Source organism: Neocloeon triangulifer, unplaced genomic scaffold (genome assembly GCF_031216515.1).
Source record: "Neocloeon triangulifer isolate White Clay Creek 2 clone unplaced genomic scaffold, ASM3121651v1 ptg000008l, whole genome shotgun sequence".
NCBI lineage: Eukaryota > Metazoa > Arthropoda > Insecta > Ephemeroptera > Baetidae > Neocloeon > Neocloeon triangulifer.
Genome location: NW_026775550.1, coordinates 2,870,106 through 2,897,300, shown reverse-complemented (window position 1 = coordinate 2,897,300; position 27,195 = coordinate 2,870,106). Strand labels below are relative to the sequence as shown.

At 35.4% G+C, this 27,195-nt stretch overlaps 1 protein-coding gene across 11 annotated transcripts in view; it reads left to right on the top strand.

The window, feature by feature from the left end:
* LOC132194735 (WD repeat-containing protein 47) overlaps window positions 1-27,195 on the top strand; it is a 46,777-nt gene that overhangs the window by 14,332 nt on the left and 5,250 nt on the right. For 5 of the 11 annotated variants that reach the window (XM_059616206.1, XM_059616205.1, XM_059616204.1 and 2 more), the window contains exons 2-7: window positions 1,915-2,092; window positions 2,922-3,417; window positions 3,472-3,905; window positions 4,163-4,593; window positions 9,936-10,064; window positions 10,280-10,346. In XM_059616206.1, the coding sequence (XP_059472189.1) occupies window positions 1,934-2,092; window positions 2,922-3,417; window positions 3,472-3,905; window positions 4,163-4,593; window positions 9,936-10,064; window positions 10,280-10,346 (1,716 nt within the window). In that variant the 5' untranslated portion in view covers window positions 1,915-1,933. Of the gene's footprint in view, window positions 1-1,914; window positions 2,093-2,921; window positions 3,418-3,471; window positions 3,906-4,162; window positions 4,594-6,536; window positions 6,714-9,935; window positions 10,065-10,279; window positions 10,347-11,718; window positions 12,174-12,964; window positions 13,116-22,068; window positions 22,615-27,195 lie in introns of those variants that run through there. The other 6 variants (XM_059616202.1, XM_059616211.1, XM_059616210.1 and 3 more) reach the window with 6 other exon arrangements.

Below are 27,195 nucleotides of genomic sequence, written 5' to 3'. Positions count from 1 at the left end.
GACGGAAAATAGCCGCGACGTGTCGTTTTGCTCGCTTCTGTCAATGCCGCTCGGCCGCAGGAACAAACTTTTGTCATTTTTCCGCTCGGGCAATTCCTAACTTTTAATCTGCCCGGCTCCATTTGTAATTAGTCGCCGATGCCCTGGAGTGCATGATATATTTTTAGACTTTGAGTCTGCACACAGCCTTTTTGCCACTTCCCAGAACACGATTCGCCTTTTGTGCGCACGGTGCTGTGTTTCACTCCCGTCGCCAGAGCACACACTTTTATATACACCTGGGGAAGTGCTCGAGAGACGATCTTGTTTTGATCTATCTTCACAAATGATGCATTTTTTTGAAAAAATTTATCGAAAAATGACATTTTTCTTGAAAGCCTCTTGCAAGAATAGCTAATATTCAAGCTTTATTTAAGTATTTTGATTTCATTGAAAGGATTTTTGCTGGTAATATCGTAATATTTCGTCCTAAAAATTTAAAACTTAATTTTCATGAAAGTCACATTTTCCTTGTGTCATCATTCAAGTAAAATTTTGAAATGCAGTTTGAAATGAAACGATTGCTTTTATAAAGTTAAAAAGTGTAATTTTTAGTAACGATTTATTATTTTATTTTTAATTATATTTTTTTTGCAGTTTAAATATTTTAATTTTAACGATATTAAAAAAAATGATTTCAATAATTTGCGTAACATATTCAACAAAGATTAGAGTCTGTGAGCCGTGGTGAATTCATTCCTTGAATTAATATTTATAATTTCATGACACAATTTATCTCAAGTCGAAAGACGTATGTCATTGGTATATGTGGTTTCTTTTCAATTAATTTGGTTTAATTCGGTTTTATTAAAGAGCTACCTAAGTATTAAATTAAATTATAAAAAAAATTAAATGTTACTCTAAATATATTGTAGGTATTCCTCAATTTCCTTTTCTCTCTGCATGATATAATAAAAAATATTTTTCTCAATTGCAAATGAGAAGCTTACGCTAGTGTGAGACAACAATGTAATATTACTAGTTATAAGCAACAATTAAATAAATTGAAAATTAACTTTAATGATAATAATTAACTCAGTTAAATAATTAGAATGAAATATTTAATAAAAAAAAATATAATGTTTATAATTGTAAAAGAATAACTTGTTTGCAGAAATTTTTCTAGCTCTTTTCCAAGAATTATTATTTTTTGAATAAAAAATTTGCACTTCATTTTGGTCTCACTGACTCAATTTTTTTGCACTTCCCCTGCATGAGCGTTGCATTCATTAATTTGCTTTTGGTCTTGTCCCGCCGACGATGACATTCGGAACACCTAGGCGGTCGTAGTTCATCTCGTCTACTGCGTCGTTCGCGCGCCCCGCCCTGCCTGCTAAAATATCGCCGGTGTGACCTTTCGGAACGGGGGTTGAAATTACACGGCAAATAATAATGTGGGTCGTCAAGGGCATTGTGCCGGCGCTGATAATGCAAGAGGCGAGGCAAAGCTAGCTTGGCCCACCGCATTCTCATCAATAAATCTGATCGATCTCATTAAATAAATGCTCTCCATGCAAATAAATATGTACATACATGTACTTTTATGTGTTCCCAAGTGGGGTTCACGAGATGCGCTTAGTCAACCTGCAATTAGTCAACCTCACAAGTCACTCAAAGTCCAATGAGTAAAATCGTTTGTCAAAAAAAAAGAGATCGAAAACATCAACGACCTTTTTAAAATAGAGTGATAATTCCTTTCCAAAATCATTATAATTTTAGTATTTAAAATTATAAAAAATCTTAAGATCGTTGTGAATTTTTACAAAAATTTTATTTTAATTTATTTTTTTGTCTAATTGTCTAAAATAAAGATGGATAAGTTTTTAAAGATGAAAATTCATTAATCTGAGTGTTTTTTCTTCTTCATTTTTCCAGATTAAGGGTGCGCTACGTGATGCCGTCGGCGCACCTGTCTCTCCGCGAGGAGGACGTGGTCCGTCTGGCCCTCGAGTTTCTGCACAACAGGGAGCTGCACATCTCGCAGCTGAGCCTGGAGCGCGAGACGGGTGTCATAAACGGCGTCTACAGCGACGATCTCCTCTTCCTCAGACAGGTGAGAATTCGCTGGAATTGCATTGCTTTGCGCCCGAGAGCGTGTGTAAGTGAGAAGGGGATAGAGTGCCTCGTACTATGGGAGATGAGATGGGTTTCGAGTGAGACGTAAAGTAGAATGTGATGGAAATCGAATGGGAAATAATGGTTCATGTGTGGGCTTTTATGAGTTTGATCCGTTTTCTATTACATTGGAAATTCTGATGATTTACTATGATTAAACAGGAAAAATTGTTGATCACCTTTTTATCCTAATAGTTGTAAAAAATGAACTTAAATAATAATATGCTACTAAAGGCAAAATATGTTATTCTCAATTTAAAATTGACGATTCAGAATCTCCTAAAATCACCTTATTTGATAAAAAAAAAAAACACATATTATTAATTATTTCAAATATTTTGCACCTAATTGAGTAAATTCCAACTTATTTGCCACTAAAATCAGCAATTTACCTATTTTTGAATTCCAAATTTCACTCAACATCACATATTTTTACAAAATAGTTCATTTAAAAAATTGACTAACAAAGTTCAATAAAAACACTTAAATAAAATCATCAATTATATCAGCCGTAAAAATAATCCAAAAAGGCGCCTATTGTGCCCATAAAATCACATAATTTCCCCCAATAAAAAAAATCAAGATTTAATCTAACATCTTGGTGTTATTTCCTTCAATGTTATATTAATTTTTACAAAGCGTGCTGAAAAGTACTCATTTTGAAGTAATAGTTTAATAATTTTTGAAAAATTTTCTGTCATTTTTTTTTTTAACTCTAAAATCTAGATTTATTTTACAATGAATTTTAAAAATCTCTAATTTTTCAGCTCATTCTTGACGGTCAATGGGACGATGTAATGGAATTTGTGCAGCCCTTGGAGGCCATTGACACCTTCAACCTGAAACTCTTCCGCTGGATCGTCCTGCGGCACAAGTATGTGGAGCTCCTCTGCATCAAGTCCGAGGCGGGCGTCACCACCAGCAACATGGACACGGCCGTCCAAGAGGTGGTCAAGGCGCTGGCCGAGCTGGAGGAGTGCGCGCCCACCAAGGAGGACTACTCGAACCTTTGTCTTCTGCTGACCTTGCCCAGGTTGACGGACCACCTTGCCTACAAAGACTGGAACCCGAGTGGCGCGCGCGTCCAGTGCTTCAAAGAGGTGCTCCCTCTTGTGGAAAAGTTTTTGCCCGGAGACAGGAAGGGAATGGGCGACGAGGCGGGGCCCCTTTCTGCTAAGAACGACCGTCTCATTCAACTCGTCATCAAAGGCATCCTCTACGAAAGCTGTGTTTCCTACTGCCAACAAAAAGCCACAAGCACTGGTAATTAATAATTTATTTAAAATTGGTAATTTACTGAAAAATGAAACTTTACAGGAAAAGATTCGATGAGCAGCTCTGGCAGCGAAATGCACTTCACTAGTCTGCTCAGTGGCACAGGCTTCAGCGACTCTGATCTCAGCTTGCTGTCGTGGCTGCAAAGTATCCCTGCGGACACATTCGCTTGCCCATTCGAGCAGAGGACCTTGAACGTAGACGTCGAGCGGCTCGACAAACCCTCTCTTGAAACCTCCTGGACTGAACATATGCTGATCACCCCTATAAAGCCCAAGACATTTCCCCATTCGGCGATGCCATTCACAAGACCAAGGTCGGCGGACATCATGTCGAGGTCACTGCTGCCCTCATTGGACGGATTGCCTTTCGGGCTTTCGTCTGGCGGGCGAGGCTCGATCGGTGCCATGACCATGTCAACAGGAGACATAAACAGCATGTCAAAAAGCTTTGCTAGTTTCCATTTAAGCAATAAGGTGTGAAAAATATCTTTAATTGGAAAGTTTATTATTTATAAAATATTTTCCCAAATATTGGGATCAGTTTAATTTAATTTTAGTAAATTTAAAAGTAATGAATTAAGAAAAAAGGCAATCTAAAAGTAAAAATTGCACCATTCAATAGATTCATATTTTTAATTTTTAATTAAAAATATGACATTTTTAATTTTTAATTAAAAATATGACAGTTATCTTAAAGTTTTGAAGACTAAAAACGGATCATTAATTTCCAGGAAAAGAAAATGATGAACACAAGTGTAGATCGGCTGTTTGAAAACGACGAGAACGTCTTCATGAGCTCGAGCTACAGCGAATTGCCTGCCATCCTCGAGAAAGTGGTTGCCGACGCCAAACTGGACCATCAAACCCCCGCAAGACCCCGCTCAAAAAGTCCCGACAGAAGCAGAGTCTCGGTCGCCTCTACTCCTGAGCACCGAGGCGCAAATGGCAACAAGCAAACACACCCGCAAAGTCCTCTTGTGCAGGATTCGCCTCGGTCGTCAAGACGCGACTCTCTCAGCGACCGCTCTGATGTTTACACACTCAGCTCACCCACGGGCGAAGGGGAGCTTTTTAAAGAGTACCAACGGCAAAAGCAGCGAGTGATCCAGGACAACCGAATCACAGAGCAGCTGCAACAACAGCAGCAACAAAGTCAGCCAAGGTAGACTCATTTTAAATTTGGCTTATTTCTGCACATCCACTTTTAAATAATTTCAAATTGAAAATTTGCAATAGGTTTCTTAAAGAGGAAAAGAAAAGCTTAAAAGTGGCATGTTTTGTGCACAATTCACTTTTGCTAAAGACAAAATAATTATTATTTGCAATTTTTTCCATTATTTTCTCATTTGGAAACTTTGCTTTGAAATATAAGAAAGAAATGAAAAAAATGAGAAGAAAAAAACAAAAACAAAAGGAATAGTTTTGAACAGTCAAATTTAGAAGTTAATATTGTCACTTTTTCTCTATAAATATGAAATTTTAAAAACATAAACAAAAATTTCAATGATTTTTAATATGAAAAATCTGCCGCAGCTGGATTTCTGCCCTTAAATTCATCAATTTAGCAGAAAATAAATTTTTCAGCGTGATATTCAGGAATAAAAAAAGCCAGAATTAAATTCAACAAGATAAATATAATTAATAAAAATACACACATAGCAATTTAATTGATGGAGGCAAATTTTGACCCCGGAACGTTTGATCTGTGCAAGGGCCTCAAAAGTAATTTTTAGGTGAAAAAATGAGCGTATTCAAAGATAAGTATGGCCAATTTGGTATCTATACATAAATTAATAATCGTTTTAAAAGAGTTTTTGGTTTGCGTGACGTGTTTGCTTTACCAGGAAAACATTTTTTTTTTATAATTCAATCCATTTTATGATTTTGGTTAAAATATTTCTCTAGATTTTTTATCTAAGAGTATGATAATGAAACATATTTGATCAAAAAGAGTGTGGATGGGTCTATCCCTTATAAATAAGTGCTCCATCTTCTTTAATGTCTCCGGTATATGCAAAGTGACACGAGCCAGTGACATTTTCCAGTAAAAATGTCAAGTTGTATAATATATCTCATGCCCGTCACAAGCAAATGGTACAAACGCTTTGCCTGTTGGTGAAGCTTTCTTTAAAACTAATCATTCTGCACCAGACATACAGAAAATGAGAGTTGGTCTTTCAACAATCTGAGCCAAACTTCCATATTTGCTGCTTCAGTTTTGTTTTTTCGCTCTAAACAAAATTAGTGCAAGTTCCGCCTGCCGGGGTTCAAGCAAGTTCAGTGCCTCGTAAACGGTGTGAGCTCGGCGAATTAAAACTAATTATATCAGAATAGCGGCTGGCGCACAAATTCCAGGAAAATACGTGGCAAAGCAAGCGCGGGTTAAAAGTTAATTCGATACACAAGTAAGTAGAGAAAAGGGTGCCTCTTGGATCTTTCCAGCACCTTGTGTGTCGGAATCAATATCACTTTATGTCCGTCCCGCCTTCAATTGCGGGCGAGCGAGAGAGAAAAGTTATCGCTGTGGTGCAAATATCTAGTTGCGGAGATGCTACACATGAGATCATTTCTTTACTCAGACAAGCTGGCTAACAAGGAAATATTTACTTTAATCAGTTTAATTAACAAGTAAAGAATGCATGTGAAGCTTATTGCGCAGTTAATGTTAATTATTTATAAATTATTTTCCATGCAAAACCTAGAAAGTTCCGAACCTCAAAATTTAAACTGTTATCAAAATCCTCGATTAATTTAATATGCAAATAATTAATCTGAAGATAGAAATAGATGAAATGTAAATAATCTACAGTTTCACAATCTAATTTATATAATTCTTTCTTGTCAAGGTTCTCATCTGTCATTATTTTTTTAAAAGCTATTTTGAGAACTTCCTGCTCTTTTCTCTCACAAATTATTCCACTGCACATCAATTTTTTTGCAAAAGAAGCGAGCGAAACCATGAGCAGCAGGTGTCGCGCTGCGGTTTTGGCTTTTACGCTTGCAGCGGGTGGACATCCAACCACTCTTGGCTGGCGTGACGAAAAAAATTAACTCAGCCGCGCGTCACATCCCGCGAATATCTCACTCGCGACTGTTATCAGTAGTGAGTGTGTCTTTGCCAGCGTGGGAGGAGGACATGTCGCTGCACGTCGCGAGGACGGTGCCCCGCGCCGGCAGGGCTCCCAGGAGCTCTTTGAGCCCCTCGAGTCCCTCTGGAAACAAGAAGACGTGTCCTATGCACGGGAGAATCGCACATTCGTACCAAACTAGCAAATCTTTTCGGTAAATAGCATTGTTTGCAATTTTCTCTAACCAATTTCTTTAAGTTACCAATAATTGAAATTCAGATCCAAAGTATAAATTTTATTTTTAAATTAAAAAGTTAATTTGGGTAACACAAGGCAATATACACCCATTACAAGATATAATTAATATATCATGATTAATTTAAAAAAAAAAATTAACTTGAAAATTTAATTTTTTAAAGTTATTTACAACATGTTTTGACTCATTTTGAACTAAATCATTTAAAAATTTTCAAGTGCTTATTTATTCTTATTCAACTCACTTAAAATAATATAAGTGAAAGAAAAAAAAATAATATTGATTATATTTTAGAAGCAGTCATATTAAAAACATTAATAACTTTTTTTTTTATTCTTTTTTAAATCAACAGTCCATTGAAGATCATTTTGAATTTTTATTTTCATGCTTAAAAAAATAATTTTAAAACATTTTTCACTTTTATTTCTATTGAATTTTAACTCATATAAAAATAATCTTTTTAAAAACATTTTTAACTTCTATTTTTTATTCATTTTTAACATTTTCTTCTTTTTTATGAGATTATAAGAGATAAGGAGATAATTTTTAATTAATCGTTTGCAATTTTAAGTCAACAAGCTCTCGTTTTAAGCTGTTAATCAGAACCGTAATTGTTTTGTAAATCTGACAGTAGGATGACCTTGGAGTTTTGTCCCTCCTTATCTTCATTAAAGACGTTTCTCTCTTTTTATACCTATTGCGAGGTTTTCAAATCAAATATAGACAAAGGCATACAATCTCGGATGTGTCTCAAGTGAACTTTTTGACAAACGCTCGCAGGTCAAGTTTGTTTAGGATTTGACATAATCCGAAGCAGACGACCAAACAATGCGTCTCCGATGAATTTTTTATCACCTCTTCGGTGTGACGTCAGTATGGGTCGCTTCAACAAAACTGTCACGCACTTGAGCAGCTACTTGTTTGGTAAATAAGGAGGCTTTTTTTTAGTGTGGCGAAAGAATCCAGTTTTGTTGACCAACTTATTCTGAGAACATTCCGTAGTACGATTCGTCCTTGCTCGATTGATTCATTGAACGAGCGAGAATATAAATGAAATAATCGTGTTACTTCATTTCCCACTTAATCACAGGCAACACCTTCTGTTTCCCTTGTTTTATTGCCTTCCTTCAATTAGATTGCAAATAAATAAATCGACGAGTGGGTTGGTGAAAAGCTCTGAGAAGTGCAACTCTGTGCAACAACAATAAATAAGCCTGAGTGCACCTTCGCCATTTCTTTTTATACTCAACTACGCCCGGCTCGCTGATCGAAATCTCATCATTTGTGCAAATCGGAAACACCCTACCTTTAATTCCTTCTCTCAGCGCATTAATTATAAATTATAAGGCTTGTGCATTTTAGTCGGTTTTTAGGTGTCAAAAAGTCGTTGGCTAATTTTGGTTGATTTTTTTTACAAGATTTCACGGAAATGTTGTTTGAAAATCGGAGGAACCCACTTTTAACAAAAAAAGGTCTGTAATTTTAGTCGGTAATTGAAGAAAAAGTCGGTTTTACTCGATTTTAAATATGTGTCAATAAAAATCGTATTAAATTATTTGATTATTGCAGAAAATGTATTTTCGTAACGTTCCGAGTGATATAGAAAAATTTGATCAACTAAAATACACGAGCCGAGTAATTATTTCGACGTCAGACGGAGAAGGACAAGAGCATTATTAATTACTGGGGTGGATTGGTGTAATCTAATAGTTGGTTCTAATTCAACCTCTGCACAAGTATGGAGGACACGCACTTATATTTTTACGCAATCAGGAGTGACAACCTATATAACGCCTCTGTTCCTCCTACTATTTTGATGTATTTATTACCTTCGCAAGTTCCAGTTGTAACGAGAGCAGTAGTTTTTGCTGCCAGATTTATAAATATTTTCAACTTTTCTGCGACGTGTTTCTTTACGGTTTCTTCTTCTTTGCAGTGTTAAGTTGACGAGGAAAGTTTAACTTTTGGTGTGACACAAAATTCGTCATCTTGAGCACTTCAACATGTGCGCGTCACGTTCTCCACTCGTGGCTTTACATTTAGCTCATAAATGTAAAAACAATCTTTTTGGGCGTTCAAATTCTACTGTCATTATCTCTAGTTTCTATAACAATGAATGATATTTATTTTTATATATTGAACCCTAAATTCATACAGTTCATATGGAATAATTTCGCTTCATATTTAAATGTTTAACCATCGTTATTTTATTTATATGTAATTATTTTGACTATTCCTTCATCTAGATTCTGTTTTAGGGGGAAAATAATATTTAAACAAAAATTTCAAATCTTCTATTGTAGAATCAAAAACGTTTCTCTTCTTTAAAAAAAAAAAATGAACTACGTTTCTGTATTTTTAAACAAGGTGAAAGATGCGCGAAATTTCTCCTCCATCCGTCTCTCCGTACAAGGAGCAAAATTTGACACGCGTGCGAGGCAGAATCTGCTTAGAAACCGCGAGTGGGCAGGTTTTTCATCGCTTTGCAGCTCATCAAAAATGAGCACGAACGTGGGCTCGGACGTCAACTTTTGCATTGAGCCCACGATTTTAATTCTTTCTCCGGTAAACAAAAACAAAGTCGCCGCCACGCTTAAATGCGCTCTTTCTTGTTTTGCCCCGCCGAGAGATTTGCAACTTTCGGAATCTTTGATCAGAGTAAGATGGGTCTTCAGTGACTGGCCAGTAAATTTAATGCTTAAAATGAGCCACCACCCAAAGCTTTGAAACTCATAAAGATCCTGAACCAGAGAAAACGTTTTTTGAAAACTATTTTTTTAATATGAACATATATCTAATTTAATAATTTTTAAGCTGTCTACCTTGAAAACTAAGCCAAGGAGTCGTTTCAATATTTTATTTATCATTTTTTAATTTTTAAAGCAATATTCTTCAATATCTATTATATCTTTCATTGTTTAAAACTAAAATAGCGAGCAGATGTTTTGATTCAATATTTGAATTATCTATTTTGATAATTTATCTTTGATAGTTTTTCTTACATAATGCAAATTATAAAAATACTTATTTCCTTGTCATATCTATTAAATCTATCTATTGAATTTTGCAAATGATTTACAATTATTAGAAATAAAAAATCCCATTCTTAGAATTTTGTATTTAATGTTGTTCATTTTTGGTTATATCTGATGCTAAATCTTTACTTTCTTGTGATTTTAGATCTGGAAGTGCCAGTTCAGCAAGCTCAACACTTAACTCTCGTGCTGGAGCTTTGGGACCAGCAAATGGTGCTCAACAACACTCTAATCTCAATGGTTCAAATGAAGTCAGCAGGTACGCGTCTTCTATGTAAGATTTACAATTACTTCAAATTATTAACAAAGATAAAAGCCTCGGTGTGCTCATTTTTTCAAGTGCCGCATGATTCATTAAAATTTGCATGCAGAAACACCAGTTTGTAAATTATGGTCCAACAGTCTAATAAAAAAATAACGCTCGTAAATCTGTCCAAGTAAATATACACGAGGAGCAGCACGTTTATAATTTTGTTTCACTTTTCGCAGGGGCCCGTCCGGGTCGTACATCTCGGACGCCAACGCAGGACCCGAATCGAGATACGAGACCATCAATGTGAGTACAAACAATCTTTACAAATTTATTGCGCCGAAGGACCGATTTGGGAAAAGTTGATTATCCGTCGGGACGATTAAATGATTGATGCGACGCGTGGTAGCGAATACACACTGCGCTACTTTCGATAAATTTATTCGCACACACGCGCCTCCCGGACATTTTTCCCTTCCTTTCTTAATTTATTCAACGCCGGACGATTTCGCAACCACGCCTGTCGCTAATTTGCCGCAACATCGGCGCAACGCTCGGAAACAATCCGCAAAGTAAAAACATCAAAGCGTATGACGCAATGCACAAAGTAACATCATTATTCGTGCCTTGATATTTACAGCCAGGCTCATGGTGGCACAGAAGAATGTGCAGATAAAAGCTCAAAGGTTTTCTGCCGGTAATAACAAAAGTACAAGACCGTTGTATATCAGCAAGGCAGTAATTGTGCTGAGTCAGCATACAATTTAATCTGCCTTAAAGGGTGGACCAAGATTTCATATTTTAGCTGAAAGGGATTCTGCAATATTTAAAACACTCTTGGTAACAGTTTAAATCTCAAAGTAAAGTAATGTATTCGAATTAACAAATTTTTAAATATTTATAATAAAAATTATTATTTTATTATTGTATATATTATTATATATTTTTGGTATTATTTTTTTTATCTTTATTATAGTTATTATAATATTATAAAATATTATAAAAATAAGTAGAGAAAATTCATTATTATTCTATAAAAATAAACAAAATCAAATTTTTTTAGCTTGAAAAAAAAATAAGTTTTATTTATTGAAACCTGTCATGACTACAGATTTAAATAGAAAATTCAAATTCAAATAATTCATTTCATATTCAAATTTTGAGATGCGAGTTAAATTTCTGAAAATTTTTTTTAAATATCTTCTAACAAAAATTAAAAAATTTTATGTCAAGAATTGAAACACAAAATAACTTGAATAATGCGTCTTAAAATAATTATGTAAATCACCTTTTTAATTAAATTAAAGAACATAAAATAATTAATTATAAATAAACAACAACAAAAGCTGGACTTGCCAAAATGGGCAACTGTTGCGTGGTAAAGAAAAAATCGATCGAGGTGGTTCCAATCAATTCCGATCGACGTCCGTTGCTAATTAACACCGCTAGTCGCATACCTGTGACGCGGTCAACCTCGGAGGCTGTGACCGAGCGGCGACAAAATGACCCAGAAAAAAGCAAGAGAGACAAATTTAGTGGCGGGGGCGGCGCCTAGGATCCATCTCTATCCAAAGGCGAAATGAGAAGAGAGCCGGCGGATCGAGGCAACTCCTTCCATCGCCAAACATGACCTCGACCACAAAGGAAAGACAACTCCAAGAAGAAAGAAACCACTCGCGGCTGAGTCAGTCAGTCAGTCGGTGGACCCGAAAGCGGCTGAGAAGGAAAAAAAGCGCTTGATTTTTGCTGCGCAATGACGAGCAGACGACGTCGCTCCTCGTCGCACAAAGAGGACGTGATGCACCGCCTGGAGGAGATGTTCCGCGGCGCTACCCTCTCCACCCCCGAGTACCACCAGCCCATCAAAGTGGAGGTGATGGACCCGCGGCGGTGCTCGGTGCACCAGGCCAAGTACGGCGCGAGGAGGGGCTCGATGCCCTCGCTGGCCATCCGCAGGGACTCGCTGCTCCAGCAGGCCCAGCAGCAGGCCCTCATGAACCGAAGGTCGTCGCTCGGGCCCGCCAAGTCCCACCAACAGTTGATCGGGCCCACTTTGATCCGCCGCGACTCGCTCTCCAAATCGCAAACGCTGGTGCCGCAAAGTGCCATCATTCGAAGGGATTCATTTGGAAGGTGTGATTTTATTAAATATATTATTATTCTTTAAAGTATTATTATATATTTAAAATTTTATTATTTTATATAAATTTTATATTATTTTTTAATTATTTATTTCTTTTTCATACAATTATTTTATATTTTGATCCTCCCTCTTAATTAAATTTTACATTTTCTTTTAATTTATATTTAAAAAACTTCTATTATAGTGTATAAATTGTCACACGTCATGTGTAAGAATTGTATCTGATCTTATAAATTTGCATGTGAATCACTGAGGTCTATTGTCTTAGTGCAAAATTAAAAGTTAATGGAATATAATTGATATTATGAATTTAACAACTATTTTGTAATTATAATTTTTGAATTTAATATGGATAAGTTAAGAGTCAGAGAAAGAGTTGAAAAAATTAAGATTGAATTGAACTTGCAGATTTAATTTGAACTTTGCGATTTTAGTTGAAAAATTATAAGTATTTAAACTTTTATTTTTACCGACCAAACTTCCAGTGTAAATATTTCATTGCACATTCTAATAATCATTCAATTAATTACGGTATTGCTGAGTTCATTAATATTTAATTTGCTTAGCAAAATGATTGAGAAATATGCAAATTTAATAACATTCTATGCATGTGCGTAAATTGCACCCAAATCATTAAAAAACGCGTTCTTATTTCATTTAAAATCTTATAACCTACTAAATTCAACAAAACAATCAATCAATTTGCACTTAAATATTTTATTATTTTTACTTCCTAAGATTAGCATCAATTTAAAATCTCCTTATTGCTTTGGTCATCCAGCAGCTCGAATTTATTCAACCGGCGGTTTTCGACCGACTCGCTGAGCTACGACCGGCGCAACTCGATCGACTCGGTCGGCCGCCGCAGCTCGACGTCCAGCTCGACCGGCGCCGACGACATTTTCGAAGAGGCCACCCGCTTCAGCAGAAAGGTCGGTCAGCCTCCATTTGTCCACTAACAATAATGATTAACATTCGAGTGGAAAGAAAGTCGCTTCCCAATAAGCACAACGAACGAAATTATCATTTTCTCGTGCACGTAGAGGAACGTGCTGTTGACCTCATAAGGCTAGTTGCGTGCCATAATCTCTCTCGACTGACTCACGGAGGAATCAAGTGATCCCTTTGTAGCAAAACCCGAGCCGGTTGCGTCACCCGAATGGAAAATAAAACGCTCTGTTTTTATTCAGTCGAACGCTAAATAAGCTCATTAGGCCGTGATTGATTTGTCCAGTTTTTTTTTCAAAGTCGACGTTAAAGGTCAAATTGAAATTTCAAGTCTGAAAGGCACGTTTGTTAAAAATGCTTGCGTCTTGTTAGAGTGAATTATTACCAGCTACTCACTTAACGTTTAAAATACTTGCTGGAACACACACGTAAATTATTGTTCGTAAGTTGGAAAGAAAGGGCGTCGCTTGTGCGCAAGAACAATGCTAGGGTCAATTTAATCTGCGAAAGTCATCGCCCTGGAACTCTCTCGTGAAAATCGAGCGTGCCGAGCAGCCGGAAATGCACCGCAATGGTCACTGAGTATTTTTTGCTACAGATTTAATTAGCCTTACGCTTAGAGAGAAGGAAAAAAACAACTCCGAGCAGCTGACAGAAATCTATTTTTCACGTTAGGTGAAGGGAATTGCAATGCATTATGAAATGAAAAATAATTGTGCCTCATCAAACTTGTATCAAATTATGGAAAGTATTTTGATAATCTTAATAAAGGTAAAAACTTCAAATGTTATAATTAAAATTTTAAATAAATTTATTTAAGTCGTATTTTATAATTTTTACTTTTTAACTTTAAAGATATTTTTAATTAATAATTTATATTTTAAAAATCATTTACAAATTATTACATATTTATAAATCATGAAAGTGGACATGTATGTAATTTTTGAGCCATAATTTATTCCATTATTTATAAATTACTTACCATCCACAACTTCAGTACAATGTTATTTTATTTAATTATGTATAAATTAACTCCGATTTTTTCTTGGTTCGCGTGACTTATTTTATTTTATAAAATTTTAATATAATCCAGTTGGTAAATAACGAGTCAGAATAATTTGATGCTCATTACAGTTTGAACTTGTGCAGTTGAATGCACATTATTTAATGTAATATAATTTGCTACATCATATTCGTTTGTTTTTAAATAATAATAATTATTATTCAGTTTTTGCCAAGGTTGGAATAATTTTTTTCTGTTAATCTTTTTTTGAAAATTTTCGGATCCTTTAAATAAATGTTTGCAACTCTTAAACAACTGACCTTTTTTAATTTAATATTTTTTTCGGCCCTTCTATAAACGCCTCCTCGAGTGCAAACTAAATAAATGATTATTTTATTATATTTTCTCCAATCAATATTTCATAACTGCGAACAGTAGCCGCAATAAAACACAGCAATCAGACCTACCTGCCAATAACAATCCGCATAAAACTCGATAAAAACAACAAGTTATTTTTGACTTGTCAGGTGGCGTTCCGCGACCTACGCGGTGAAAAAATGACGAGCACAATCTTGTGCGAAGAAGTAGTTGTGCCTATGAAGAATCAAGGTTCGCGACGCCCACGTGGCTGCTCTTTTATGGCCACGCGGACGGATGAATCTTTTCCCGCAACTACTCGCAAGATCAAGGTTTTTTTTACCCTTCGATCTTACGAAATTACACACCTCTTGCATAAATATGTTTTTTTTCTCTTCTGCGTGCGCACGCATAAAATAAACGACTGTTTGTTCGCGAATCGCCCAACGCTGAATTATGATGTCACACCTCATTTTCGGCTCTAATTTGCCGCTCGCCGTGGGTTTTTGGATGGGTGCAATTTGTTATATTTCCTCTCTGTTGACTCTGGAACCGCCGCTTTAGGAAACGCCGGTAATTAAGAAAACGCACAACGCCCATCGTAATCAAGCTATGCAAATATAAACAAACCGCTTTTTGCAAACAGAAAAATTTCAACCACGGCAAACGAAAAACGACGCAAAAAGGAGATAATTAAAAATGAGATGCATGCTCTGGAAAGTTCCGGAGTCGCTCAAAAGCCTGGTCGGTATGCAGCACGCTCGACTCGCAAACAGAACAGGTTGCTGAACCAGATGAAGCTATTTAAAACGCTCTCTCCTGCGAGCTAAATAAAAGTATCACTTTTCACTTCATGCGAAAGATAGTTTTTTTTTACATATGAATACTTGAACCCGGCTAGTACGTTCTTTGAAAATGGTATTAATTTAATTTTGAATTGACTTCGATAGAAAAATAAATTGATGGTTAAAAATGATTTCAATTTTTTAGATTAAAAGATACAAATTTTACGATCATAAAATGAATGAATCAAATGACGCACGATCAAACATCATAAATTCTTCTTTAGCTGAAAATAAGTTTACTTACGTCAATTCTGTTTCTTATAATTTTATTTTTGCTATAATTTAATGCTAACGCAGAATTATTTATAATAACATTAATTATTATATTATCTTGCAATATGTTGCATTAACTTTGTAAAATAATTCTTAAAATTTTATTAAATTTATATATTAAAAGTAATGAATTTTAAAAATTTATTATATTTAATTTTAAAATAACTTATAATTAAAACAATTAAAATAGTAGTTTAGGTCAAAATAACAACTAAAATCTAAATATTTTCCAGTTCTTTTTTACGATCCGCATTTGAAAGGCCACTTAAAACCCATGACGCCTAATTAGGCATAAATTCGCTCGCGGTGAGCAATAAAATTTTGTTGCTTTCGTCTTTCTTTCTCTCTCTTATCCAGCAAAAGAGCACACCAAAGAGTGACACTTTGAATGCTCCACACGCATCTTTTCTTTCTCCCAGAGCGCAGAGCCAAAAGTGATGCTGCCGCCGAAAAAAGTGTCACGTCAAGTTCTACTCTAGTTGGCAATCAATGCCGAGAGACTTCATTTTTCACGTGACGTTACTTTTTCACTCGAAGCGACGCACACGAGAATTCACTTTTCGGTTTCATCATGATTATTTTTTATCTCTTGAAAAATTAATCATCGTCATAAAATTTTCGCAGAGGAGGATCAAAATATGAGAACCGGAGATTTTATCTCTCGCCAACTGACTTTTGCAGTGTCAGCACTAACTTGTGTCCAATTACAAGTGTGCACGCTTTTGAATTAATTCAAGATGTGTTCTGCAGATATTGTGTGAAAAAGCAAGAGTGTTGCTCAACACACGTGCAAATTTACCATAAAACTTAATTTCCGAGCTGCCAAAATAAAAAGGAAACTCGAATAATTAAAGCGGTGGGCGCGTGACATGAAAATAGACAAATACAACCGTGTTCACTCCTACTTAGGCGAGGGATTGTGTTTTTCCCTGAAATTATTATTTCTGACATTTGAATCGACTTTGGCCTTCGTGCATTAGAACAGGAAACTAGAGCTCAAATAGAAAAAGCTTGTTCTATGCAAATTGAACACTGATTTATGGCACCTTTAGCGCAAGTTTTAGAGAAGAAGACCAAATAAAATGTGCATTAAATGTGGCGGTTTTACGAGCTCCTAGCGGAATTCGACCAGTTAGTCATTTATTGCCCAGAGTGAATTTCTTCTCTCGATTTCCTTTTGCTGCGCAGCCCACGCCCGAGATGTGTTTGATTTCACACCAGGATGATTCTGATTACATTTTCAATTATGGGTCAAGTTTAAAGCGCCAATACGTCAATAGACAAGAGCTTCATCAACTCGTATATAAATACAGCAGAAAATAAATCTTTTAGCACCTTGACACTCCAAATTTGGTCACTTCAGGGTGGCCGCTCCCAAATGTGAGATGCGTTTAGCGTGTTTTTCGTTATTGAAAATAAACACTACAAGGTAAAAACTTTGGAATTATTACGAAATTTTATTGAAATTTAATAAATTAAATGTTTAAAACAGTTTAAAATTTAAATTAAATAAAATATTTCATTGCTTGCTGGAAGAAAGAAAAATTACGTACTAAAATGTTTTATTTGTTTGTTATTAAAGGGATTGAAAAAAATACTCGATTTTAAAACTATTTGTAGGAAAAAAGCAGTAACAACAATTTGCAAGCTAAAATATCGAGTTTTTTCTAATCATCTACTAATTTTGTAAAAATAAAAATAATAAAGAAAGAACAACTATTTTTTTTTTACAAGTAAAGAGCGACTTGTTTAACCTGTTTTTAAGTCACAAAATAAAAATAAAAATCTCCTGTCTTAAAGTTTTTGACTGAATTTTGTCTGATAAAGAAATTCAGCTACAGAAATTAAATATTATATTTGGACTTAATCACTTAAAATCACTTAAACAATCTTTTTCATTAATTAAATTTTGGCCAACGAATCCAATTTAATACACTGCCACGGCTCACTTTGGCAAAACAGATGCGCTGTCAACGCTCAATGACGTAATTAATCGGTCCTAATTTAATGAACACATGACGCGCTGACAGCCTCCAGGCAATCCATCCATCCTGTCTGTACTTTCCGCTTTGGGGCTTAAATTGCCCGACAGATTGGCGTGATGCATTTGCGAAAATCTTACTTCACCAACACGAACGGCGGAAGGGAAATAATATAAGAGTTCGAACCACATTTTTGTTTTAAATTGAACTGCAAACATACATTTTTATTGTGCTCTTTTTTTGCTGTTTAGACACGCACAATAAAATAGACTTTGCTCCAAAGGGCGAAGATCAAGGTTGTGTGCGAATAAAATTGCTTTTGTAATTCCGCACAGGGTGACAGGGCGTGACTGATAGTGTCAGTTTATTTCATTTTGTCCGCCGTGCCTCGCCCCTCTCCGCCAACGAAATTGTTCAGAGATAAATTAATATATTATTGGACTCTCATTTAAAAAAAATATATTTTTTTTCCTCTCTATTTCTATTTGAATTAATAAAAAAAGCGTGCAAGTAGGACAGGAATTTGACAAGACTATGATTCTCTGTCTCATTTATTATTCAAAAGGATCGTTGCTTTTAGTCGGATTAGGCGGAAGAGCAGCGCAGACCCGTGGGAAAAGTTGTCCGTGCTTTCTCACCGCACTGGGCAAAATTCGCTTTTCTTTGCGGTTTTATCGGCAGAAATGCCAAAAAAATCAAAGTTCAACTCTCGAAAGGGAAATCAAAAGCGACTCTTCCGTATATTTCAAAGAAATTCCGACCGATTGAAAATAAATGAAATTGCAAACACCATTGTTTGAGGGCGCCAACTAGGGCAGGCACCGCGCTGTATATAATCAATTTTAATTGTTTGGGAGCGTTTTTTTTTCGCGACAGTGTGAGAAAATAATCGGGCCTATATATTGTTCAAAACGCATAACCCACTCTTGTTTCCTGATAACCCAAATCGCGCGCCAGACGAAATCGAGCATTTGAATATTAAAGTAGGAAGTGGTGCCGAGCTCTCGTTAATTATTCGCTCATTACAATGAGATTATCCAGTGTGGAGCAGACGCACGAAGGTCGTTGCCTGTTTTTGGCGCTAATTCCGATCCCCTGACTGTGAGAGTCGTTGTCGCCAAATACAAGAGAACGAAATCGAGCCGGCCTTGCGACGACTTGCTCGCACTTTGAGAGCATTAACGACCCACGCATTTAGCCCGATAGCGCTCCAGTTGTGGCATCTCGTCAGGCGACGACGCCTTTTCCTTAGTCGGAGGAGAACAAAAAATATACAAGTGCGCAATTACTTGATCGCTAAATGAATTCGTGCTAATGTTATGATGGTCGCCTCGGAGTAGAAAAAGGCATAATGAAGAAAAAATAAATGTACTTGAATTATCCGGTTCAGAAGTTTTTTGATTGCTGAATTTTGAATTTATTTAAACTACATTCTTAATCATTTTATTATATGTCTTTAACCATATTTCAATTTTAATAGATAAAAATTAAATTGAAAAATTGAAACTGGGTGAACTTCGTTGCAAAGGAAAACTGACAATTGACCCCAAAAGGTGACCTGCGGTCCGCTGGTTCTTTCAAAACCTATGGTTTTGTTGTGTCCAAACTAAAATAAAGTGGGAGGAATTTATAAAAAATTAAAAATTAAATGGGGAAAATTTAATTTTAATAAACAAAAAACTTTTTTGCAACAAGTTTCGTCGGTTCAATTTTTCATGATATCCACTTCGAGTGTTTCCATTCAATTTAAAAATAAAATAGTTTGAAACTCATTCAAGTAGTTGAAATTAAAATAATAGAAAGTCGAATATTTTTATCATAAATTAGATATATTAAAAACGGCCTTTATGGGTCTTCTATTTTTTCATAGACAAACATCTATCCACAAAATCTTTTGAATTCAATCAACTTGAACCAACGAATCGACCCAGGATTGGGAATAAATCAGTCTACAAAATATATTAGAAACAATTATTTTCAATTAAACAATAAATTCGTCTTTTTTTTGCACTTCTTTTTCTTTAAAGTAATAGTGTTTGAAGCAGGTTTTGGAGAGAAATAAAACTGAAAAGTTTTTGTTCCTACAATTTCAAACTAATTTAAACGGGAAAATTTCTCATTAACAATTTTTTCCTCAATGAGAAGCTGCTATTTATAAGCCTATTGCGAGAAGTGATGTTTAATATATCGACCGCGTTTCAGTCTCTCTCGCTTTACATTTCTCTCGTGCGCGCCGCTCTTGATAAAAAAAGTGGTTCTTCAAATGAAATTCTCGCTCCATCGTTCGCAGCAGGAAGTAATTTCAAGCGCAGACTCGTGTAAGCTTATTTCCAGCCTCCCCTTTTTGTGTATGAAAATAGATTGAGAAACACAGCCGTTGTTTCAAATAATTGGAAAAGTCTGCATGTGCTTTTTTTCGCACACGTCGCTTGTTTACTTTCGGGCTCTCTCCGAAGTTGCTAATTACTTTGAGATCACGCGAGCAGTGTCAACCGAGAACACCGACACGCGATTCGGCGTTTTTGCCAACGAGATAAACCCACGTCTGCCATCAGCAGCAATTTAATTACTTGCAAATTAGTCCACCCAGCACGTCGAAAGCCACCGGCTTGATTAACAAGATAATAATCTCGAAAAATCCTGAATTTTTTGTATCAAAATTTATTACTCCTTTGGATTTTCTAACGCTCTGACCACATTTTGGTAAATTATTGAAATTATATACAAAAACTCCGCCTTTCTCTCGTAGTAAATTACTCGGTCGTGCCCGAATCGTAAATTGCCCGTTTACGTCTGCGAGAGATGCAGATGCAGATGCAAGCGCCCCAGGAGCGTGTCCCGTGAATTTCTTCGCTCTAATTTGCTCAACGGACGGTCATCCGGCGCGTGACGAGCGCGAGAAGAATAAACACTTTTACCTCGAGTCTCTGCTTCTGGGGAAAAAAACAAACTCTCAACTCGAGAGACTCGCGAAACCTTTGGAATGATAATGACCAAATAAAAATGGGATCTGAACTACGGTGGCTCTCATTTGAGCCTTTTGCCAGATTATTTTTACGACGAACCGTCCAGTGAACCTTGAAGTTTGCGCCAAAAATGGAATTTTATGAGAATCTGACCTCCTTTTAAAAGCCCAAGTTTGTTATAATAAATTACGGATGTAATGATTTGCGACTTTAAAAAAAACGGCATTTTTTTACAATGAAATATTTCATCATTTTCACCGTTTGAAATTCTAAAAAGTTAATAATAATCAAATTTGAAAAATTAATGCGTAATTTAAATTTGTTAAATGCAAATTACAGATTTCGACGAGTGGATCTTTAATGTTTTGAATAAATTACATGTTGTATCAAGAACGCGATTAACGAGTTAATTATTTAATTACGGCCCATATGCTATTGGGCTCACTTTGTTGTTTGCTCTCGGCCGGCGCGTGATTGAGTGAGGTTGCGAGCGGTCAGTCGCGTGTGAAACGCCTCTTCAGCCAGATTTAACGGGACCCGTATGCGGAGATGCACTTCTGGTCTTCGCCGTGCCTCACTTGCAACGTCTGCACCAACACTCACGATTCAAGAGAGTTGCAGAACGCACTTTTAATTTATTCTTGTCAATCTTGACATAACTGCTGATTAATAGTTTCACGCAAACGCCGTTCGCATTATTTGTATGATGGATTGAGACGTCTTCATTAAAATTACTGTTTCTGTGTGGTTCGACTGGCTCGCTTAAAATGAAATTACCCTTTAAAATACAATCGAATTGAAGTAAAACTGTAAGAAAAATATAATTATGTATACGGGCTTATTATTTATAAACTTAAATAAATATTATAATATATTTTTATTATTTCGAAATATTTGTTAAAACGTTTTTTTACAATTAATGGTTATTAAAAATATTTAAATATATTTGTGTTTAAAAAATAAGTTTTACACAAATATTATCACTTTCAAATTAGATTCTTTTAATTAGTTTTTGTAAATTAAAATTAATATTCTAGTTTACCAATCAAAGGGCAATTTTATGGTAAACGCATGTAAATGTTATAATATGGATGCTGACAATAGTTTTTATAATTAATTCTAATAATTAATTTATTGTTCCATTTTTGCTTGGAATGTAAAAAAGTTGGTCGAAAAGGAAAAAGGAAAATATATTTTTTAGAGATGATTCTCAAATCTCAAGTATTATAATCTTTTCAATATTATATTTCTATTGTATGAAATTATCATTATAATCATTAGCCACTTGTTGCTTCCAAGTAAAAATTTCCAAAGCAACCAATAATTAACGAATCAGACCAAATTGTTTGAGAGAAAAGAAATCCGCAAAGGGTTCAAAAGGTTGCTCGGAGGTTTTGGATTCGGTCCGCAGGGGCGGCTGATGCTCGGCTCCTGGCGAGGTGGGGGCCTCGTTCGGTAGCATTTCTCCTTGGATGTAGGTCGTCCCTGAGCGCGTCTGTCAGTGAGTGCTTGGTTGGCCGCGAGTGCGAACGAAGAAGGTTTTGTCAAGATGCGCCGCCGCCGAGCTGGGGTCTAACGAGAGCAGTTTGTTCCCCGAGCCGCCGGCCCTCGCCCACGACAACTTTTTCTTCTGCACGCCCGAGTGCGTGGAGATGATGCGGGGGCGCGCGCCCCCGCCCCCGACGCACCTGCGGCAGTGCTGGCCGCCGCCGTGCATCGACAAGGGTCGCGAGTACTACCTCATGGCGCCCATGTTCCGCGACGTCCTGCCGCCGCCCCCGCAACTCCGGCGCGACCCCTTGCGCAGTGCCGCCCCCGCCGCCTCCTGCCACTGCAGCAGGAACAACAGGTCGCGCTCGGTCGAGGACCAGGGCCGCGTCAGGTGGCAACAGGCAAACTCGCCCTCGCCCGATCTCACCGGCGACTTCAGCTTCAATTTGGGCGGAAACAAGGAGAATTTGTTCAGACGAAAGTCGGTGGAGGATTTGCTCGCCGCGGAGGACCCCAAGGAGTCGAGGAAAAGCAGACCAGGAAGATTTCCACCGCCCAGGAGAAGGGTCAGTGTCTCATAATTGCTTTGTCTTAATGCAGGCCGCAGGTTTAATTTTATAAGTTCAACTGATCTAGCCCGAAAGTAAATTAAATTATACAAAAAAAGTGGTGTGGATTGGTGATTTGAGACTATTTTTAGTTACAATTTTTTTTTGCTTGTAATTCATAAATTGATTTACATTTTATTTTATAATTTTTCCATTAAATATTTTTTTTTTTCAAAATAACGCAAAAGTGATATTTTTTCCAAGTCTATTCAGGCTTTAAATTATTGAAAAATACGACAGATTTTTTAAATCTGAATGATTTTAAAAATTTAAATATTAACATTTATTTAATTATTATTATATGAATCACAATTTGATGCTAATAAATTTGCAATTTTATAAAAAATCTCTAGTTAATTTGTTTTAAAAGTATGTTTATCCTTTAAATTTCATTAAAATCATGTCTTTAAATAATTCCAAGACTTTCAATCAAAACCAAGAGATTCATGAAAATAACTTATGCTACTTTTTTATACAGTCATGTTTATTTAAAAAATAAAAACTTGTTTCACCTTGAAATTATTATAATATTATTTTTATAATATTTTTTTATTTAATAATGTTTATTAATATTTTCAAATATTATTTTGGTATTTCAGTACTTAATAATATATTACTTTTTACAATAATAATAGTTAGCCAGTCTTTTCTCGAAAAATTATATATTTCAGTGCTTGTCTGTGGTTCACCTTATAGTTGAGGATGACATTTCACTTCATCCGGGTGGTATGTTGGAAATTTTAACAATTCGTTGAAAATTTATTATTAAATAAATAAGAATCTGCAAATGGAAAATTATCTGTCAATTCCTGTGGATCAAACAATTTATGAATAATATTTTAGAAAATATTTCACTCTCTTAGAAATTGATGAATTCACAATTTTTACAAAAGTTATGCTTTTACACAATCGAACGCTCCACTTCATTCCAAACTTTCTTGTTGCAACACCCATCGCGCTTAAATCATGTAAATTATCAAATCCATGGGAACCGAACTTGGCGTCCAGCGGCCGTCAATTATTGCGAATTCATTTCGGCTCAATTGGTGCTTAGCGAGGGGGAACCGCGGCCGATTGCGGAAAAGCCGTAAAAGTAAAGTTATCTCATGACACGCGAGGAATAAATTGGGTGCATGTGCGCGAATAACACACACGATTCAATTAATAACTGTTCGCCTATACCGAGCAAATTAAGTGTAGCACACAAGTTGAAAAGTTGGCTCATCCGTGATCCAAGAAAAATGCTCGCATCATGCACCACATGCAAGGAAAACTAATTTACCGTAATATGGGCAACTGTTGTCCAAACATGCATACTTTTCTCAAATTGAATCATTGTCTTATTTTGTTGCCAATTATTAGCATGACAATGCTTTCTTTCGAAGCCATCAATTTGTTATTATTTGCAAGTCACTTTTTTCGCGATATCAATTTCTCTTTTTCGCCGCTTGCATTTTTTTATTCCGTCGCTCGCCAGCCGTGTTAAACGCTCACCTTGTATTGATATTTATTGATGAAGTCGTGAATTCTCGGTTCACTCGGCAACCTAGATGATTATTCAAAAGAACTTTCGACAGGAACGATTGTTCGCTGATCCAGTCGATTGGGAAACTTTGCAGACCGAGTGTGAATTATTATTGAAATTGAAAATGAACTGCACGATTGTTGCAGAGCAGTTTGCAGTTCGCTTACCATAATTTAAAAAAATAGCACTATTTTTACAATTTCAGAAATTGTTGTTAAATACCGTGTATGTTTCGCCAATTGTGGGTAAGAATAATTAAACTAAAGACGAAGACGACAATAGCCTAGAGAAATTTGTATGCAAAGAAGATTATGCAGCTCTGAACCATACCAGAATTTATATATTAGTTTATTTCCCATAAAATTGCTTACATTTTTAATTAAAAGTTAAATCGTTGACAAAATTAAAATTAAAATATTTTTAATAAATTATATAATTGCATTAAAATTCATAAATTTTCCGAAATTCATCTTAAAATAAAACATTAATTAAAAGGATAATATTGTTATTAAAAATATCTTTTTTATAATAATTTTACTTAGTTTTATAATCTATCGGATCTATTGTAATTATTATTAATACCCAAATTGGGTGTCTGTCACGCTTATGTACTTGGCAACAAATCAAGGATTTCGCACAAACTCACTTCATCACTGGGCTTCGTTTGTCTGACCGCATTCAGGATCAGATCTTGTCAGAATATTATTCAAACTTTTATAACAGGTTTTATTCCGTCCTTATTTTTTTTATTTGTGGTAGTTGTTGCCTTTACAAATGTGTTTCACTTACTCATATACACGAACTAGCAAACATGGAAAATTCTAGCACCTGCACAAGATAATCAGAGGTCTTGAATCCGCTTCAATATTTGCCAAACTAGATTGCTTATTGAGCCATAAAATTGGCCCCGCAGGTTTATGATCGTTTGAAATCTGCACACTTTTTTTCCTACGGGCTAATAGTGATAGCGGAACATTCTTAAAAAGAACACCGGTTGTTCCAGAGAGTTTTGGTTTTATTGCGACGGGCGCTCGTTTGAGGAAAACTATATTTGCATAATAATTTGGCATGTTTCTTGAAAGACTAGGTTTGGCTTGTTAAAATCAGGTTTATCAGGCATTACTGTTTTAAAAACTAATTAGATGCCTGACGTCAAATTCATTTTATTTCATCTTGCTTATTTAGAGGGAAAAAAACGGTGATGATTTGAAAATTACAAAATACAATGGATGGAATTTCAATTCAGTTTAATTAATATATTAATATAATTTTAAATATAAATTTAGCAATCCACTCAAAAAATCATATCAATTTCAAGAATTATTGTTTGTTTGAAACAATTTTCAATTTTAAATAAAGTCGTTCCAAATTGCAATTAAATTAAACATAAAAAATTCTTAAAAAAAAACTAGAGTTAATAATTAAATAAATTGAATGAATGAAAAACCACAGTTCATTGTCGACTGGTAAATAAACCGATTGAAATCGAATCAATCCTCTTATAAGGCTTCGTGCCCTTGTCTTCCTTCCATACACGGGTACATCACTTATGGTCTAGTGAACTAGATCGACAATAAAATTGTAAACTGCAGACTATTAATTATGTGTTCGTCCGAGACGCGTGTTTTGTGCTGCAATTAGCATCGCGTGGATTACCGACCTGATGACCGCGATTCTTGGCCATTTATTCACTCAAATTCAGCGTCATGACTGCCCACTTATCGTGCAGTGCGGGATAATAATTTATTCTCTGCGAGGACAGGTGGACGCCGGCCGGGAAAAGCAGAACGCGTGCCGAAAGAAAGAAGAAACGACGACGTGACAAGCGAATTGTGTCGTTTTGCGTCAGACTGCGTTTGAAAGTGGTGGCAAATTTAATCATTCTCTATAGAAAACTCTGATTTTAACTTATAGAAAGATAATTGCCATAATTAAGTTTTTACTTTCCTGCTTTAATAAAGTTGATAACTCTTTCCTCACTTGGGAGACCTAAAAAGCCGAGTTTTCTCGCCAGATTTTTATTATAGAGGCGTGACCCAGCATCTGTCCATGTTTGCAATCAAATATAATTATTTATAGGCGAGTGTGGAAGATCGGAGAATCTGTTTTTTATGGTTTTGTGAGGAAAAGTAGTGCGAACGAGTAGTTTATAATGAAGCGAAAGATTGCTCCACATTTCTACTCTCTTCGACCCTCTGGCGCTTTTCTTATATCTGTCTAGTTCTCCAAGTCCATATCAAAGTGTCATAAAATGTAATTTGAGAAATTATTAAATAGAAGTGGAATCTTCATTTAAAATTAGCATCTATTGAGAAGAAATTCCAAGGATTTGAATGAAGTTGGAATCTCTGCGATTTCCACGAAATTAATGCAATGGAAAAATTAAACTTGATCAATTACTTGTTTTTAATTTATGCTCTATTTTTGAAGAAATTTTAACCCTAAATAATTGCCAGTCTGAAAATGACATAGACCATTAAAACTCTGTCGTAGTTAGTCTGTTTTGCTGAAAAAAATTTAAAAACAAAACTAAAACATTGAGCTTATTTTCATTTTTCATACATGATTGTAAAGTTTTCTTGCATATTTTTCTAAATTTACGTCATATTCTAACAAAAAGTGAAATTTTGTGATAATTTTCAGACACATTTTGCTTATTAAGCTCATTTCAATTTGTTTTCACTTTTTTAAATATATATTTTGGTTCAATAAAAATTATCATTTTTTGCTGGAATATCCTTATTTGATGGTCCACGCGATGATGATAAAGCTAAAACTATAAATAAAAAGGAGAGAAAGAGGTTATAAAGTTTGGTTCAATTTATTATTATTGTTGTTTATTTGTCCAAATTGTTACAACACATTGTTTACATACAAATTTAAGTTTAAGTTCGGGGAAATTCAGATTTTGAAGTTTTTGGTGTTAACAGGAGTTTCAAGAATAATTCAGCATTTTTTGTTTTTATTTTCGCTGATGTTTTGTGCTACAAGTTAAAAATTTAATTTATGTCAAT